The sequence below is a fragment of the Zingiber officinale genome, chromosome 1A (assembly GCF_018446385.1).
Source record: "Zingiber officinale cultivar Zhangliang chromosome 1A, Zo_v1.1, whole genome shotgun sequence".
Lineage (NCBI taxonomy): Eukaryota > Viridiplantae > Streptophyta > Magnoliopsida > Zingiberales > Zingiberaceae > Zingiber > Zingiber officinale.
This window is the reverse complement of record NC_055987.1, coordinates 141,712,886-141,729,357: the sequence shown is the minus strand read 5'-3', so window position 1 is coordinate 141,729,357 and position 16,472 is coordinate 141,712,886. Positions and strand designations below refer to the sequence as shown.

The 16,472-nt window shown below is 39.8% G+C and overlaps 2 protein-coding genes and 1 long non-coding RNA gene across 8 annotated transcripts; 1 reads left to right on the top strand and 2 right to left on the bottom strand.

Moving 5' to 3' along the window:
- Positions 1–42: 42 nt before the first annotated feature.
- On the bottom strand, positions 43–4,020 carry LOC122036414. Its single transcript, XR_006127383.1, has 4 exons — positions 3,523–4,020; positions 1,553–3,428; positions 1,165–1,275; positions 43–573 (listed from the first exon to the last, which is right to left on the bottom strand). It is a non-coding gene; the product is annotated as an uncharacterized LOC122036414 (long non-coding RNA).
- Positions 4,021–6,447: 2,427 nt separating this feature from the next.
- LOC122036382 lies at positions 6,448–10,690 on the bottom strand. Of its 6 annotated transcripts, none has more exons than XR_006127376.1 (4): positions 10,428–10,690; positions 7,181–7,294; positions 6,681–7,075; positions 6,448–6,576 (listed from the first exon to the last, which is right to left on the bottom strand). XR_006127376.1 is itself a non-coding variant. In XM_042595686.1 (4 exons), the coding sequence occupies exons 2-4, from the start codon at positions 9,107–9,109 to the stop codon at positions 6,912–6,914; spliced, it is 423 nt and encodes a 140-aa protein (XP_042451620.1). In that variant the 5' UTR covers positions 9,110–9,156; positions 10,428–10,690; the 3' UTR covers positions 6,769–6,911. The 6 variants fall into 6 exon arrangements, 3 of the variants coding, with proteins under 3 accessions (XP_042451620.1, XP_042451628.1, XP_042451613.1); XR_006127378.1 differs by having other exon boundaries at positions 6,681–7,148; positions 7,220–7,294; XM_042595686.1 differs by lacking the exon at positions 6,448–6,576 and adding an exon at positions 8,965–9,156 and having other exon boundaries at positions 6,769–7,075.
- Positions 10,691–11,120: 430 nt separating this feature from the next.
- LOC122010455 lies at positions 11,121–11,666 on the top strand. The gene has a single exon (XM_042566999.1). It carries the CDS (start codon positions 11,129–11,131, stop codon positions 11,555–11,557), a length of 429 nt encoding a protein of 142 aa, XP_042422933.1. The 5' UTR covers positions 11,121–11,128; the 3' UTR covers positions 11,558–11,666.
- Positions 11,667–16,472: the final 4,806 nt, after the last annotated feature.

Genomic DNA, 16,472 nt, shown 5'->3' with positions numbered 1-16,472 from the left:
AATATTTATCACTTCTAAGCCATTAAGTAATTTTACTGCTGTAAAAAAAATGCATTGAGTGATTAAGGCATACTATTTGATCAGTATATCCACTGGGGCTGATACAGTCTAATTTTGTACATAAAAATAGTAAATTATATAATAACTTTATGAAATATGTATAAATAGTTTAACATTCTCAAACTCACAATCATATTCCATGATTCAAATCCTATCTGAGGCAACTTTTCCATTGTGTTTCCAAATCATGCAATATCAGCAACGAATCACCGTTAGCAAATGTCCTCCCAACCATTTCAGGGAATTCTAGTCTTTGCATCCAACTGGGTCGCTCTCATCTTCATCGGTCTCCACTCATCATCGATGTTCTCTGTTTGAAACTCTCACTGTTTGAGCCATGGAGGATCACTAAAGTATTTGTGAAAAAACACCTACACAAGCCACAACAGAGAGGGTAAAGACATTCTCCAGGGGTCTCAACCATAGCCTCCCCTTGCAAGGAGAGTATGACCATCATATTACTCCAGATGCTCCCAAGATCATATTATGGTCTCGCCTCGCCATCTGATATCTCTGAAGTGTTTAAGGGGCACAGGAAGCTCGTCAGCAGATTTTTTTTGTTTGTTTTAAAGAAATAAAGATTACTAGGATGAAATCATTGATTATCGAGGAAAAAAAAATTAGACTAGCATGTTTAGAAGGTTTAAATCCCTGCACTGATTCAAGCAAAATATTGTACTGAATCACAAACAGCCTAGCAAGGTAAAAGAAAACCAAGGCAAAACCAGTATTTAATGGAGGGTGGGTGATGAGCTGATTGGAAGAGGAGAAAAAAGTCTTCTTTTTTTTTTTCATAAGCACTAACATTCCAACGCCATAATGGTTCCTAGAAGTATTGCCACAAAGTATTTCTCTATCATTAATCCTGATACTGGACAATCAATATGACATATGAAACTTTTATCAAAGAACAAAGTAAATCAGGTATCACATAAAGCTGATACCAAAGAATGAAGTAAATCAGGTATCACACTCTTTGCAGACTGAAATATAAAATTTCAAGATCAGTCAGAAAACAGTGATGATAAGTTATAATGCACACATGTAAACATACATGTTTATCACAAGTGTCAAATCAATGTAAATTTTCAAGAACATAATAACCTCATTGGGAGTGGTCCATTTTATTCCTGCCGCAGCAAGATCCTCTGATTCATAAAGAACTTGTAATAGAATGGTGATCATTTACATCTTAACATACTTGTCAACATAGCCCTGCATAGAATAGAAGACACAATAATAACATTTAGAACAAGGATCTGAAGATCAAACAGAATACAAGTGGTGCATCGATTCTACACAAAATTCCAAAAACATGACTACGTGAGGATCTATTTATAAAGGAAGCTTAGAGTTTGATTACCGTGCCAAATAGGCATATTCTTATATTTCCATTTAGGCATCTAGGCACGACAACAAAAAAATACATGCAATATATTATGATATAAGAGCAAAGAAGTGAATTCATGAAAGAAATACAATATAAGCATACCATAACAGCTTTCTCTGGGATGATTCAACATATTGGTCAATCTTTGCCTGTGTTTTAGGAATCTGACGGGTGGCCACTGATCTAGACACTTTATCCACAGTCTTCTTTACAATTGTTTTGAATGCTTCTTTGCTCATATTACCCTGTCTCCATGATGACTTCAAGACTTCCTTGACAAACTCTGCAAGTGCAATCTTAAAAAGCTTCATCGATCTTGAGTCCTTAGACTTAACTTTCTTCCCAGGTGAATGAACCTGATCAGTATCAATTTCCCCAGCACCAGTATTAGCCAGATTGTCAGGACTCCAATCTTTTTCATTGATCAGCTGAGGGCTATCATTCTCCACAACCCCCACTTCAGCATAAGTTGCCGCCTCAATGAAGTCATCAACTACTGACTTCAGTTCACTAGCCCCAATCCTTCTATCCTCTAATGTTGTGTGGAGCATCTGCAGTAGTGGACAAGCTACTGAATTTCAATACTGAACTGACATCAGTAGAAGATTGCCCTTTCTGAGGATGAACTAACTTCTTGAGTATGCCAGAAGGTTCAATGCTATCAAATAATGGATCATACAAGGTATCTCCTGCTAGCTCACTGACAGATTTCCTTGGGAAATGAGGTGGGACACCTGAAGTTTCAAGAGTGTAACCAGTAATACTTGGTGAACTCTGCTCCTCCGACAATCTGAAATTTGGTAGTGAAGGTTTTAGTCTTGGCCCTAAATCAGAAGCATCATAGCCTAATCTTGTAGTTGCAGGCCTCTGTTCAAAAGTTGACGCAAACGGGTTATGGTGCATTGAGATAGGCATCTTAAGCATGGTAATGCTAGATATTTGAGTTGGCAGATCAGTTTCTGGTAGGATTTTCTGTACGAAGGGATCAACCAAGCTGTGACCAGTAGGCACTGAGGGAAAATGACTGCTTGTGTCATGTGGCCAAGCAAAGGATATCTTAAGCATGGTTGGAATAAGGCAAATCCTTGACAGAGGAAAAATCTTGCTTAGGAAGAAGCCTTGGTTGCAAAGCTCCCCTGGTACAGAGTGCACATTAGAAAAGGATTCCCCTGCTAATAGTAATGACCTAAGATGAACAGGAGTTCCATGATAAAATGAGCTAGGTACTAGGCCTGATGATGGAATTTGAATATCTTCACGAACAAAAGACTTGTGGTGGATGTGATGTTCTCTCTGCTGTGCATCCAAGATTTCACCTTCTTGGCCCAGAAGCTGGGTTTCATGATGGAATGATATATCCTGAGGAGCACCCACAGGTACTTGTGTTTGTATTTATTTAAGCATATTGGAGGTAGACGAGATGATTCTGGATGATATAAAGGACGATAGCTAAAGTCAACTGATTGTGGATGACTAAACTCCAGTTGCAAAAGAGGCATCAATGAGGGCTGAGCAAAGTCATTTCTAGGTGGAAACACATTTTGTTGATACAATTGAGGATAATCCATTAAAGAACTGGAAGGCCTTGTCGGAAATTCATTTGCTTGAGAAATAGTTGGAATGTGGAAGTCTGAGCCCATGGCATTTTGAGTTTGAATATTTTGAGAATATTGTTCATCGGCTATTTGATATTGACTATGAAGCAGCACATCTGATTCTGAAGGGTTGATTGACTGACTGAAGCTGCAATCAGACTTGGTGCAGATTGCTGTGACGCTAATGGTGGACTCACATTATTAGTAGGGTTAATGAAAGGAATATGCCCCTGAACAAGAGATTTCAACTGAATCAACTCAGAGCTATCTGGACCAAAGGATTTGGCAACTTTAACACCTTTCTGATGTAGAAATTCATCTGAGATTTGGTTTTGCAGCAACCTGTTTTTCGTATGATTTATTTGAGGGGCTTTGTTGTGGAACTGCATCAACACAATAAAGAAAGAAAAATATTCAGGTGGAAGTGCAAATAATATCATCAATAAAAGATATCAGCTTCAAAAATGAGGCTTTCACCTTGTTCATTTTGTCCCAGAGGATTATTATCAAACTTCTTGAATAGAGCAGAAGGTGAAGACTGAAATGTGATGTTCTTCACCTGCTTAGAACTGTCAGATTCAAGTAATATTTCTTCTCCATCTCCACCACTAGGATCAAATGTTTCTGACAATTTTCCCACATGTTGTGTGCCCAATTGAGGACTTCTATCAAGGAAGTGCTGATCGGTATCCTCTTGTTTAACATCAACATTGACTTCTCTTGATTGTCCATTTTCTCTCACTGAACCTGGTGAAACCGTATATTTAGCAGTACTGACGTTCAACTCAGTAGGTTTGGTATAAATTTCCTCTTGTAGAGGCTTGTCAAATTCCTGTCTACCCTTTTTTCTTGCAGAATTATCTGTCTCTAGATCTGAAGCATGGTCGTGCACATTGAAGGTGGAAAATTGTTGACTAGGATCCTGATGAATTTTATGCATTGTCCTAGTGCGAGTGATACCAAGGGTGGTGATAGGGTGGGAGTCGTGGTGTGAAACAGGGAAAATAATAATAATAAGGAGAGAGAGAACTCATAGATATTATTACTTTCAAGGATCTTCTTACAAACTTCCCAAGTAGGGTTCAAGTATTGCTTGAATGCCCTGCAAGGGTTGAGGCCGCTCTTATTTATAGCGAGGATGTCGGGTGCTCATTGGGCCCCATCGTCACATGCTCTGCTATCAGGATAAGAGGGAATCCTTTCTTTACAGCACACTAACTTTATTTTTACAACACACAAGCTACTTATAGAGAATCTTTTCTTTAGCACACCTAAGAAAAAGCATAGATAAGGGTGAATCTACTTTAGAGATTTGGGATGAGTCATTGGATTTGAAGGGTCCACCACGTCCGCAGAATCAAAGGTGGAAGGAGTTCATTCTAGAAACAGCATCTTGCAATAGGTGGGCTACCTGGGCAAGTTGTCCATCAACCTACTTGACGGCTGGGTACCAATCGCCCTACCAATTATCCTTAGAACTCCTTCGTAGGCATTCTTGCTTCTTTAGTTCATGAAGCAGCCTGAGCTGCTGGAGGGAATTTGTTGCTTGGATTGCTGCTCTTTGTTGTAATTCATGGAGAGTTTGGTCAATCCGTTGTCCTTTGTCAAACGTGATTGGGTATGAGTTGTGCAAGGAGTTGAGCTGTTGCTGGTATTGTTGAGCGAGATACAAAGGGCCTGTAGGGCCTTCGTCATTTGGTCCTGTGCCGTTGGGTCTGGATGCCCCTTGAGCTCTTGTAGGGCTAGTGCTATAAGTTCCAATTTGCTCATCTCCTTAACTGGTCATTCTGTCATCATAAGTGAATTGATTAGTCTAGAGAGAGCGTCAACTACCTGATTATCCTTGCTATCAACATGCTCAAATTGTATTGTAGGGCCTGCTCTGGTAATATAGTCTATAAAAGAAATCCACCGAACTCTGGATGGCTTATTATGTGTTGACTTGCCGAAAAAGCTGATTATGGCTTGGGAGTCTGTTCTGATGAGTAACTCAGTCTTGTCTAAGTAATAAATTTTTAATGATTCCAGGGAATTCATTACTGCATGTATTTCAACATCTATTGTAGATTTAGGAGGGTTGAACTTTCCACAAACCTTTTCTGTACTTTTAGGATCGCAGACCTTTGGTAGCAGTCAAGTCCTCGTCCTTGAAGTCTGCTACTTTTGTGATAATATGTGGTTTTAGCTTGATCCTGCAACTTCCTATCATGGCTCCCAGAACTTCTATTTTCAGATCCTAAAAATACAAAAAAGGTTTGTGCGTTGGCCAGTGGAAAGTTCAACCCTCCTAAATCTACAATAGATGCTGAAAAACATGCAGTAATGAATTCCCTGGAATCATTAAAAATTCATTACTTAGACAAGACTGAGTTACTCATCAGAACAGATTGCCAAGCCATAATCAGCTTTTTCGACAAGTCAACACATAATAAGTTATCCAGAGTTCGGTGGATTTCTTTTATAGACTATATTACCAGAGCATGCCCTACAATACAATTTAAGCATGTTGATTGCAAGGATAATCAGGTAGCTGACGCCCTCTCTAAACTAATCAATTTACTTATGATGACAGAATGACCAGGCAAGGAGATGAGCAAATTGGAGCTTATAGCACCGGCCCTACAGGAGCTCAAGGGGCATCCAGACCCAAAGGCATAGGACCAAATGACGAAGGCCCTACAGGCCCTCTGTATCTCGCTCAACAATACCAGCAACAGATCAACTCCTTGCACAACTCATACACAATCACGTTTGACGAAGGACAACGGATTGACCAAACTCTCCATGAATTACAACAAAGAGCAGCAATCCAAGCAACAAATTCCCTCCAGCAGCTCAGGTTGCTTCATGAACTAAAGAAGCAAGAATGCCTATGAAGGAGTTCTAAGAATAATTGGTGGGGCGATTGGTACCCAGCTATCAAGCAGGTTGATGGACAACTTGCCTAGGTAGTCCACCTATTGCAAGATGTTGTTTCTAGAATGAACTCCTTCCACCTTTGATTCTACGGACATGGTGGACCCTTCAAATTCAATGACTCATCCCAAATCTCTAAAGTAGATTCGCCCTTATCTATGCTTTTTCTTAGACGTGCTAAAGAAAAGATTCTCTATAAGTGGCTTATGTGCTGTAAAAATAAAATTAGTGTACTGTAAAGAAAGGAGTCCCTCTTATCATGATAGCAGAGCATGTGATGATGGGGCTCAATGAGCACTCGGCATCCTCGCTATAAATAAGAGCGGCCTCAACCCTTGCAGGGCATTCAAGCAATACTTGAGCCCTACTGGGGAAGCTTGTAAGAAGATCCTTGAAAGTAATAATATCTGTGAGTTCTCTCTCTCCTTATTATTATTATTTTCCCTGTTTCACACCACGACTCCCACCCTATCACCACCCTTGTCGGGATGGAGAAAATGACAAGATGCTCCACAGATGCATCGGCCTTGAACAAAATTGAAACATTCAGAATGTTCCTCCTTATCTCTCCTTGAAAATTTATTATTATGCCTAAAAGACTTCAGCGGAGAATAGCTGAAACAGGAACAAAAGAGATTCAAAGTTTCAAAAGTTGCAGATAACCTCTGTCAGAAAAGTTGCAGTATCTATACAGAGCTTTATTAAACAAACAAATTTACCGTGGAGAATTGTTCTTGGAGCCTTCATCTAGGACTGCAGTTCCATCCGTGTCTACCTTCCTGAGGAGACCAATGACTTGAATTCCCACATCTATTTCCATGCTTATCTTTATATTGCATGTCATCAGAATCACCATCACTGACACCACCACCTCTTACAAGTCTCCCAAACTCATCTAGCTTTGGCTCACTTGAATCCTGCCTTGCATCCTTGGTCTGCTGCGTTTCAACTCAGTCAATATCCATGTCATTAGTTTCCATGATATCATGATTCTTAGAAGGCTCAAAATTGATTTCCGCCTTATTAAAATTTCCTTCAACAGTTCTCTGAGAGAGAATACTTGGTGATGCAAATTTGAACTCAATCTTGTTGTCTGTGTGGATATTTGGTAGGCCTGCAAGAGATGAAGTTCTCACAGAAGTGACATCAATCTCATCCTTTTCTTCACTATTGTCAGAAGCATATCCCTGTATAAATTGAAATGGAACTAGGCTTGCACCTTGCATATCTTGTATAACAAAATTTGGCACATGCACACCTTCAGCACAAACAGCATCACCAGGAGACAATCTGACTGGGCTGACATCTTCTGTGAATGATGATTCTTTGTCATCTGAAAATTAGTTAACTTGGTCATCAGAATGAAAACGTAATTAAAAAAAAAGCTGTGTTATATACAAATACAGATATAGGTACTTAAGGTGAAATCACAGGAAGAGAAGACTTTTCTAACATAATGATAGTAGTCACCCAACCAAAATATGAATAAATTTTAGCACACGACAATCTGGAAGCATGTTCAATGCATCATAAGCAGATGAGGATTCACCAAAATGCTTCTTCAAAGTGTAATACAACTATGCAATCCCCGTGATAATGAAACTAACTGCTGTGAACAAGGAAAGAAGGGCACTGGACTAAGATAACAAAATATGACTTGGCATCAGTGAGGTCAGCATACTGAACAAGACAAAATGACAAACTCAACGATTAACAAAAGAAATTAATCCGAGATCCAAACACATTCATGATTAATGCCTGAGCTTGTTTGTCTCTCTTTATTGCCCACTAAGTTTAAAATTAATTTTCAAGCCTTCTGTTGTTTATTCAATAGTAGTTATCCTTAACAACTCTAGGTTACTGTCATTGCCAAAGAAAGATTTCTCATTACATTTCAGACCCATAACAATCCCTTGCTACACAAAAGAGAGTTCACCAACAACACATTTTCCAAAGTCAGGATCTGACCAAAGCTTCCCACATCAGGTACCAAAACAAACATAAAACCAACTTAGTTCTAATATTTGCTTGTAAGTTATCTTGGTTCAATGCACAAGCATTTTCTTTTGTTCATTTTCCAGGACAAAACAACTTCTTGTTCTGTACAAAAAATTGGATATCCAATGTCTAAGTTCTTCGAAAGTTTGCCACCAAATGAAACATAACAATTTTTCTAATCTTAAGAAACCAAACCCTTTTTGCCTGACATTCTAGTGGAAAACAATAAACTTCAAGAGTTGATGAGTTAGCATGTCAAAGTCCAGATTGAATAATAATAAGGTTCTTATGTTTCACCTCCACCCATTCTTATGTTATAAGCAAGTGACATTTCAGTTAGTTAAATCTTAACTCAGCAACATTAGTAACTATAACTAACTTAAGGTACATTTACTGTGTTAGATGCAACAAAGTGTCATTGCCATCCATATTAGCTTACATGCAAATGCAGCAGCCAAGCACCCAGTCCAGCTGAGTTAAGTTTGACATGGCGTATCAGAGTGGAAGGTGGGCAAATAATGTGAGAAGATAGTGATATATGTGAATGTGTTCTATGGTATTATGTGAAGTGAAATTGACATTTTATTTTTGTTTCTGGATCTGATGGAACTTGCCAAATAGTCATGGGCCTAGAGCTATATGTATTTCCTTTTTCATAGTAAATGGTTGTCAGTGGACTGACAACTGCCGATGTATTTAAAACATGATTAAAAAAATTCATTTCAAACTTTGGTCTTTGAGATCTTCACAATCAGGAGGGAATTTCGAACCAGGTAGGAGATGTCAATGAGAACTCTTTCAATACCTGTTGCAACTATGGCCTGTGGCCTCAATCCCAATCTCATATTTCCCAAGATTATAATTAGCAAATAAAAAGAACAAGGATGAGTCTATCAAAGAACGTTTTTAAGGGCAAATTCTGAGTAAAGAAAAACAGTGTTACATAAAATAAGAACAAGAAGCAACCAGTAACATAGAACAAGAACATCCAGTAAATATCCTTACCATCTGACTGGATCAAGGGAAGTGAGAAATTTTGCAGGTCATTGTTTGAAGTGAACTTGTCTTTTGTATTAGGAATTGATTGTGAAGAATATCTATTGCAGCCTTCATCAGATGCCTGTGTTGGTACTCCAATTGGTTCCTTCATTAATATGCTGTGACCACTAACATTTTCTAGTTGGCCACCACCATCCTCTATATTATACCATAGCTAAAATGAGCATGAACTAGTGAAACTATGAAATTCAAATTTTATACTCATTTAGGATGCAGCATCAAACAGTGAAATGTTTGCATACAAACAAGTTCTGTCTTCCAATTATCTGATAAACCAGCTTTATCTCTCCTCTAAAAAAAACCATTACAATAATAGATTCATCAAGGACCTTAAGTCATTGACAAAAGAAACAAGCACATTGCATATTCATGCAATTGCTGCAAAGCTAAATTAGATGCAGGGAACTAACTAAATATATATCGCTGTGTCAGAGATGACTAACTTCACTTCTCTTAGCCTTGCCACTCACCACAATGTCACTCGGACTCAGGTACAAGTGTCAAACACGCGTATGAGTTTAGATGTCAACACACAAGGACTCAGTAAGAAAGTGTCCAAGTTTGGAATAAGGTTCGCGCATACACTTCTAGCCACACCTGAGACCCAAAACTAGGACCTAATTACCTCATTTTGAGATCTAGCATCACAATTAGATTCCCTAAGCAATTCAGGGCCAGGCATGACTGAGCTCCAATCTCACCACCAAGTCCACAACTCCTCCGTCATTCCAGGGTCTGGATCAGTTAGTCCTCATTCTGGACTAGTTAGTCCTTGATATTCTGAACCATGATTCCTCGTCGTCTTCACAGAAGTTTCTAATATATAGCAAAACGCAGATAAGCAGTGATCATAATTATAAACATTTGAAACTCTGATCCTTGAAACAAACAATAGATTGGTTATACCAAATGCTTCAGAGTTCAGAGTACAACTCTTCCATAAGATGGAATAAGAAATATATCAGTATACTCAGCATTAAATTAGGTACATTCTACACACACCTGCTATAGTTTACTGCTTTTACATCATTTTTCACAAAAAAAAAACTCCACTTCACTCTATCAAATGACATATCTAATCAAGGGTGCATTAGATGTACATGATTTTTCCACTTTGAAACAATCCTAATGTGAAGATTTTTGGAAAAAAAAAAGTTGGGTGAGCATGGAATACTGGTAAATTAGAGGCAGCGTATAATTTACGCTTAAATTTTTTAACATCGTGTTCCACTTTCACATTATTTCTCATTATATTGCATAAACTGCAAGAGCCCTCCACATCTGTTAACACCAAAACTAGTGTAATTGCACAACTAACGGGATTTTTTTTAAAAAAAAAACAAAAAGAGTGCAATCACACAATATTATCAATTAATAAAAAAAACAGACAGAAAGAGGGTGGTAATTACAGGCTACGATTTCTGCTAAATTTTTTTGATGTTAATTCACTTGCAAACAGATACTACAACGAATCATCCCAATCCGATGTCTCCAAGCAAATGCCGAAGCCAATCGCAGACGAGCAGGGGAAGTAGTCTCTGAGTTGTCTGGATCTCGATTACAGGAAAGAACGTAAACCCTAGATTTCCCCCAATAATCATATTCCTCCTGTTCGACAGAGGGAAGAAGAGTTGGTTAATAGTTATTTTTGTGGTGGAAGCCAAAGAGGCAGGCGAATAAATCAAAAGGCAAGGGCTGCGTCGAATATACTCACAACCTTGCGACATCAATCGTCCATTGTGAATCGAACGACTGATAATTGAGGCCTTTTTTTTTTTTTTTTGCTCTACTAAAATTTGTTGTTAAATATGATTGAATTTTGAAGTTAATTATCTTTATTAGTTAGCTCTTTATATATAAAAATATATGTTTATATAAATTTAAATTTTTAATTTTAATATTTGTTAGTCTGCCGGCAATTTAATCATCCAGTTTCTCGTTAGAGAGCATTAATGGAGCACACCCGCTGGCGGCTGGCTGATGAGAAAGATGAGCCGAAGTCAACCAACGCAAAGTCAATGGAGCAGAAAATGGTCGGCTCGACTCTAATCGCGTTTCCATCTCTATAAATACCACCACATTTGGCTTCCCTCTCCATCTGTAGCGTACAATGGCGACACAGCTGATTGAGAAGTACAAGGACGGTGCCGAGGTCTACAGCGGCGCCGCCGTCTGCAGGGAGAAGATGGTGGAAGTGCTGCAAGAGCTGGGCCTGCCCAAGGGCCTGCTGCCGCTGGAGGATCTGCTGGAGATGGGCTACAACAGAGACCTCGGCTTCATGTGGCTGACGCAGAGGAAGAAGAAGGAGCACATGTTCAAGGAGATAAAGCAGCTGGTGTCCTACGCTACCCAAGTGACTGCCTTCGTGGAGGATCGCAAGCTAAAGAAGATTACCGGGGTGAAGACGAGGGAGCTGCTGCTCTGGCTCTCTGTCGTCGAGGTGTTTATCGGCGATCCTTCGTCCGGGAAGATCACCTTCAAGACCGGCACGGGGTTGTCCGACAGCTTTCCGGTGACGGCGTTTGAGCTAGAAGAGTAAGAGACGAGGGGAAGGAGAGAAAAAAAAAGAAAATTTGTGTTTTTGAGTCGTATAATAAAAGGCGTGGGAGCCTTTGGTTGTGTTACGAACTTTCCTCCGTAAATTATTGAACCACTTAAGTTTGGTATTACTTAAATCTATAGTCATTTTGTCCCTCAGCTCGTTCAATTTCGATGACTTAATTAATTATTACAGCATAACAAGGTATATTTCTGTGAAAAAAATCTATGTAGCAATCAATTAAAAACCCTTTTAAAAAATAATTAAAAAATCTTCTATGACTAAAAATTTATTGCTCTTAATATAGTGCATGGAATTGATATTGACGATGATTCTATCTGAAATAGATAGAGATGAACTGCTAGGTGTGTGGCTCAAATATTGACTAAATAAAGATTCATCGCTATCAAAAGATAACTTCGAAATACTCATGTGTATCATAAGAAGCGTTAGTGGCCGGACCAGGGAAGGAGTCCCCGTGTAGGTCCTTTGATGTTCAAGTTGGTGATCGGTAGAAAATGATGAACAGTAATATGAATGAACAGTGAAAATTATGTAATCTTACGTAATGTGAGCATACCTACGCTTGTATATGGAGATCTCTTTTATAGTGTTACCGTTTATGCATAAATCTCAAAACGTTTCCAGAAAATGGACACCTTTTCCAAAATAGGCTTACAATCTCTGAGTTTGACAGAGAGGAAGCTTCTAATGCACAGCTTGTATATAGAATATATGTTGTCCTTTGTAGCACAAAATGTCAAAAAGAAATATAAGGTCGTTAGATTGGGGGCCCCACGATCCACTTACCTGGCAAACTGACATAGTTTTTCCCATGATCGATTGACAGTCACTTGGCCTACCAGACATATAGAATGTCATTGGGGGCTCATCTCTTACTCGGCCTATTGGTTTCAATCAAAGAGTTTAATTGCTCGGTCGAACTATTCATTTGTGCTATCTAAAGAAATCTTGGTCATGGAGAGTGGTGACTCGTTTTGAGATATTTGTCCATATTGAGAGGCTTGGCGTTCGACCAGCCTAATGGTCAAGTTGGATAATCTCTTGGCTGCGACGATTGATTGTGCTGGCTTCAAGAGTTGACCATTCCTTGATTTTGACCGTCATGTCAGTTGACCTCCTGGACTTTGACCCAATCCGGCGAGGCCCCACCCTTCCTTGACTTTTTGCAACTTCTTTCCATCTTCTTTTTCTTCTCTTCTCTCTACTTGTCATCGTCGATGATCGTTCAAACTCCTTGCTCCCTTAGTAAGTTCCATTTCCCTTCTAGTTTCGATCTCGTTTGTTCTTTTTCATGGCTTCTAGCCCACCCCTCGCCGTCCATGGGCTCTGGTACACCTCCACCGCTTCTGATTTTCATGGCGGGGAGGTGAACAAGATGCACCTCCATTACCATATTCCTCTCGACTATCTCATCACCATCCCTTCTGGATATGACTGCCCTCATCTTCCTCTGATCAATTTTATTGCTTTCTTTAAAGACCAATTTATGGTCGACCTTCGCTTTCCCTTAAATCCTTTTCTTTCTGAAGTCTGTTCTTATTTTCACATCCCTCTACAACAATTAACACCTAATTCCATGAGGTTGTTGTGTGCAGTCATAGTATTATTTTGTTTATATCACATCCCTTTGCACCCGAGTTTTCCATTACTTTTATTATTCAAAGAAATCCGAGTATGACGTTTTCATTTCCAAGCCTGTGTGGGTGCAATATTTTTTTGATAAAATATCTTCCTCTAATAAAGGTTGGAAAATCCACTTTTTCCATCTCTGATTGGCTCATCTTGTAGCTTTCCCGATCGGGTGGCAAATAGAGTTACCCAACCCTCTCGAGTTGAGCAAGTACAAATGGGAGTCGGTCTACCTCGAGGCCTCCTCTCAGCTAACCAGTTTGGAATACTACATCCACAAATTGCTGGTTGAGGGAGTGCTATATATGTTCAGATTGAGTCCTATCCAAACCCGGCTGCCTAATAATTTTAGTGAGACATTCATCCTCTTATTTATATTAGATCTCACTGATTTTTCTCTATTTTGTAGCGAAAACCATGTGGAAAGTGTTACTAAGTGACTCCACAAAGCTAGCAAACGACGAGATGGACGCTCAGTGGGAAACTAAGCTAGAAAGTCATGGATTGTTGTTGATCGACCCCTTTGAGGAGCCGATAAGCGAAGAGGAGACAAGTCGAGTCATTGGCAGTGACGCGATGGCCAACATCGAGGAGTCGCCACCTCCACAACCCTCCATGCTTCCGGTAGTTATTCCTTCTGAGTCCACCACCTACGCAGAACCCCTGATCCACTGATAGTGCCGCAAAAGGCATCGATAGGCAACCCCCATTCGGTCAGCGACCCCATCTCCAAAAACTTCTGTCACGACATTGATGGCACAACCACACTCCAAGTGAGGAGAGAGCTCTATCTCCACCGCCCCTAAAGCCGCAGTTGGTCGGCCTACTCCAGCTTCATCTAAGTGAACACCTTCATTTTCTGAGTTGTCGATCAAAGCTATCTTGCTAGAGTCGATTTCCTTTTTGATGTTGTCTCTGACTGAGCTGGTGGGACCCCTTTCCACAATACACTTTACTGCCCTTTTCAAATCCAAAAGCAAATCTAAATTCAACTCCACAACACCAAGTGAGCCAGGGAAGCAGAGGCAGATTAGGATGATCCTTAGGTTGCCCACTCATGACTTTCTTTCCACCCACTCGGTTGAGTCCTTGGCCCCGTAGCACATAATAAAGATTCAAGGACCCTTGGCCCAAACTTGAGTGGATTCCGATACCTGAGCGGCCTCAAGCTCGCCTGAGGAGCTAGTTGACCACTTCTGGCAAGGCATTACTGGAGTAAGCTTATTATGCTCTCATACATTCATCTGTTTCATGTGTTTCATCTAACATTCTTTTTACTTTAATAGTTTTGGATGGAGGATCTGGCTCTATGCCAAAAATTGGCCAGGTTAAGCCATGAGCAAAAAATGCTACAAGGCTCAGTTGGGGAAGCAAGCACCTCCTTAGGCTTAGCCGAGCGACTATTAGAAGTGGACAATTAAAGAAAGAGTTGAAGAGCCAGTGAGGGACAATGTTGACAGTTGAGAAGGCCCTCTCCATAGAAAAAGATAAAAAACACAACCAGACTATCCACCTTGAAAGACCACAGAAACAAGCTCAAACTTATAATTTGCACCTACAGTCAGCCAACACTCGGAAGCTCAGGTCATACAAGACCTAGATATCAAAAACAAGGAGGCTCGGACCTTGGCCAAGAAATTGGAAGAAGCAGAGGCCTCTCTTCTCTCTAAACAAGTAAGTTGAACGGCTGATGAAGCCATCAAGAACCTCCAACTTGAAGAGAAGCAACAAGCCCTTAATGCCAAAGATGCCGAGTTGGAGGCTTTAAAAGCTAAATTAAAAGTTTCCTGAGACGAGATGGCGAGCTACCGGGAAGGGGAGTCTGATCAACTAGAGGACTTCAAAGTAGAATATTTACACACAAGAACTTCAATCAAATGTTGGCGATTGGATAACAAAAATATTTGGCTACGACACTGAGAAGCAATCAAATAGCTGAGAGGGGGGGGGGGGGTCATCTGACAGCCAACATCCCTAAGAATTTCATCAGGCGCTAGAAGATTATAGAGAATATTCCTGACGACCCCTTTCTTGACTTCGCCTAATATTTCTTTTAAGTTTTTTCAGAACTGTTGTAAAAAACTTAACAACTAATGCTGCTCGGTTGTATATATTTTTCTTTATGAAAATAGCCTTCATGCCTTAGACATTCTCCGTGTTTCCTTATTTTGCCTTGCCTTTTCTTTTACTTAGCTTAACATTACTTACTCAAATTAGCACAAGCGGTCGTTGAACAATCGTTCGCTCTGATAAGAATCACTTATACCTTTTGAAAAGCTTTGAAAAAATAGCTTGATAGTTAAAGTGCCCAGGAGAAATCATAGATCAGTCATAATTATGCACATTCAAGACTTAGTCATGAGAGCAAGCTCACTTAAAACTCGTCTAATCAGATTGAGAGTCTGGGACTTGGTTGTGAGAGAAAATTCACCTATAACTCGGTCGAATGATGCAGAGGTTGGGACTTGGTTGTAAGAGCACGCTCACTTATAACTTGTTCGAACGGAGTGAGAGTCTGGGACTTGATTATAAGAGCAAGCTCACTTATAACTCGATCAAATGACGCAAGATGCTAAGACTTGATCGTGAGAGCAAGCTCACTTATAACTCGTTTGAATAGAGTGAGAGTCTAGGATGTAGTCATGAGAGTAAGCTCACTTATAACTCATCTAAACAGAGTGAGAGTCTCAGACTTAGTCATCAGAATAAGCTCACTTATAACTCATCTTATTGGATCGAGAGTCTGAGGTTTAGTCATGAGAGTAAGCTCACTTATAACTCTTATGAACAGAGTGAGAGTCTGAGACTTAGTTGTGAGAGCAAGCTTACTTATAACTCATCCGAACAGAGCGAGAGTCTGGTATTTAATTGTGAGAGCAAGCTTACTTATAAATCGTCCGATCGGATCAAGAGTTTGGGACTTAGTCATGAGAGCAAGCCACTTATAACTCGTTCGATCGGATTGAGAGTCTGGGACTTATCATTTTAACTTCAATTTACTTGTATTTATTGAGTATGATTTTTTAGAAGCTACATTAATTCGATACAAGCGTACTCTCAAGTCCGATAGGGTTGTAGATGATTCACACTCCATGATCGATTCAAGTCCTTTCCTTCCAAGTCTTGTAGATAATAAGAACCTTATCCAAGCTTTCACACCACTCTGTATGATCTGCCCCACTGTAGCTCCAGTTTACTGACCTCGCTAAGCGACTTAATTCGCTTCTAGACTAGATCGACAATCTAGAAAAATCTAGGGATA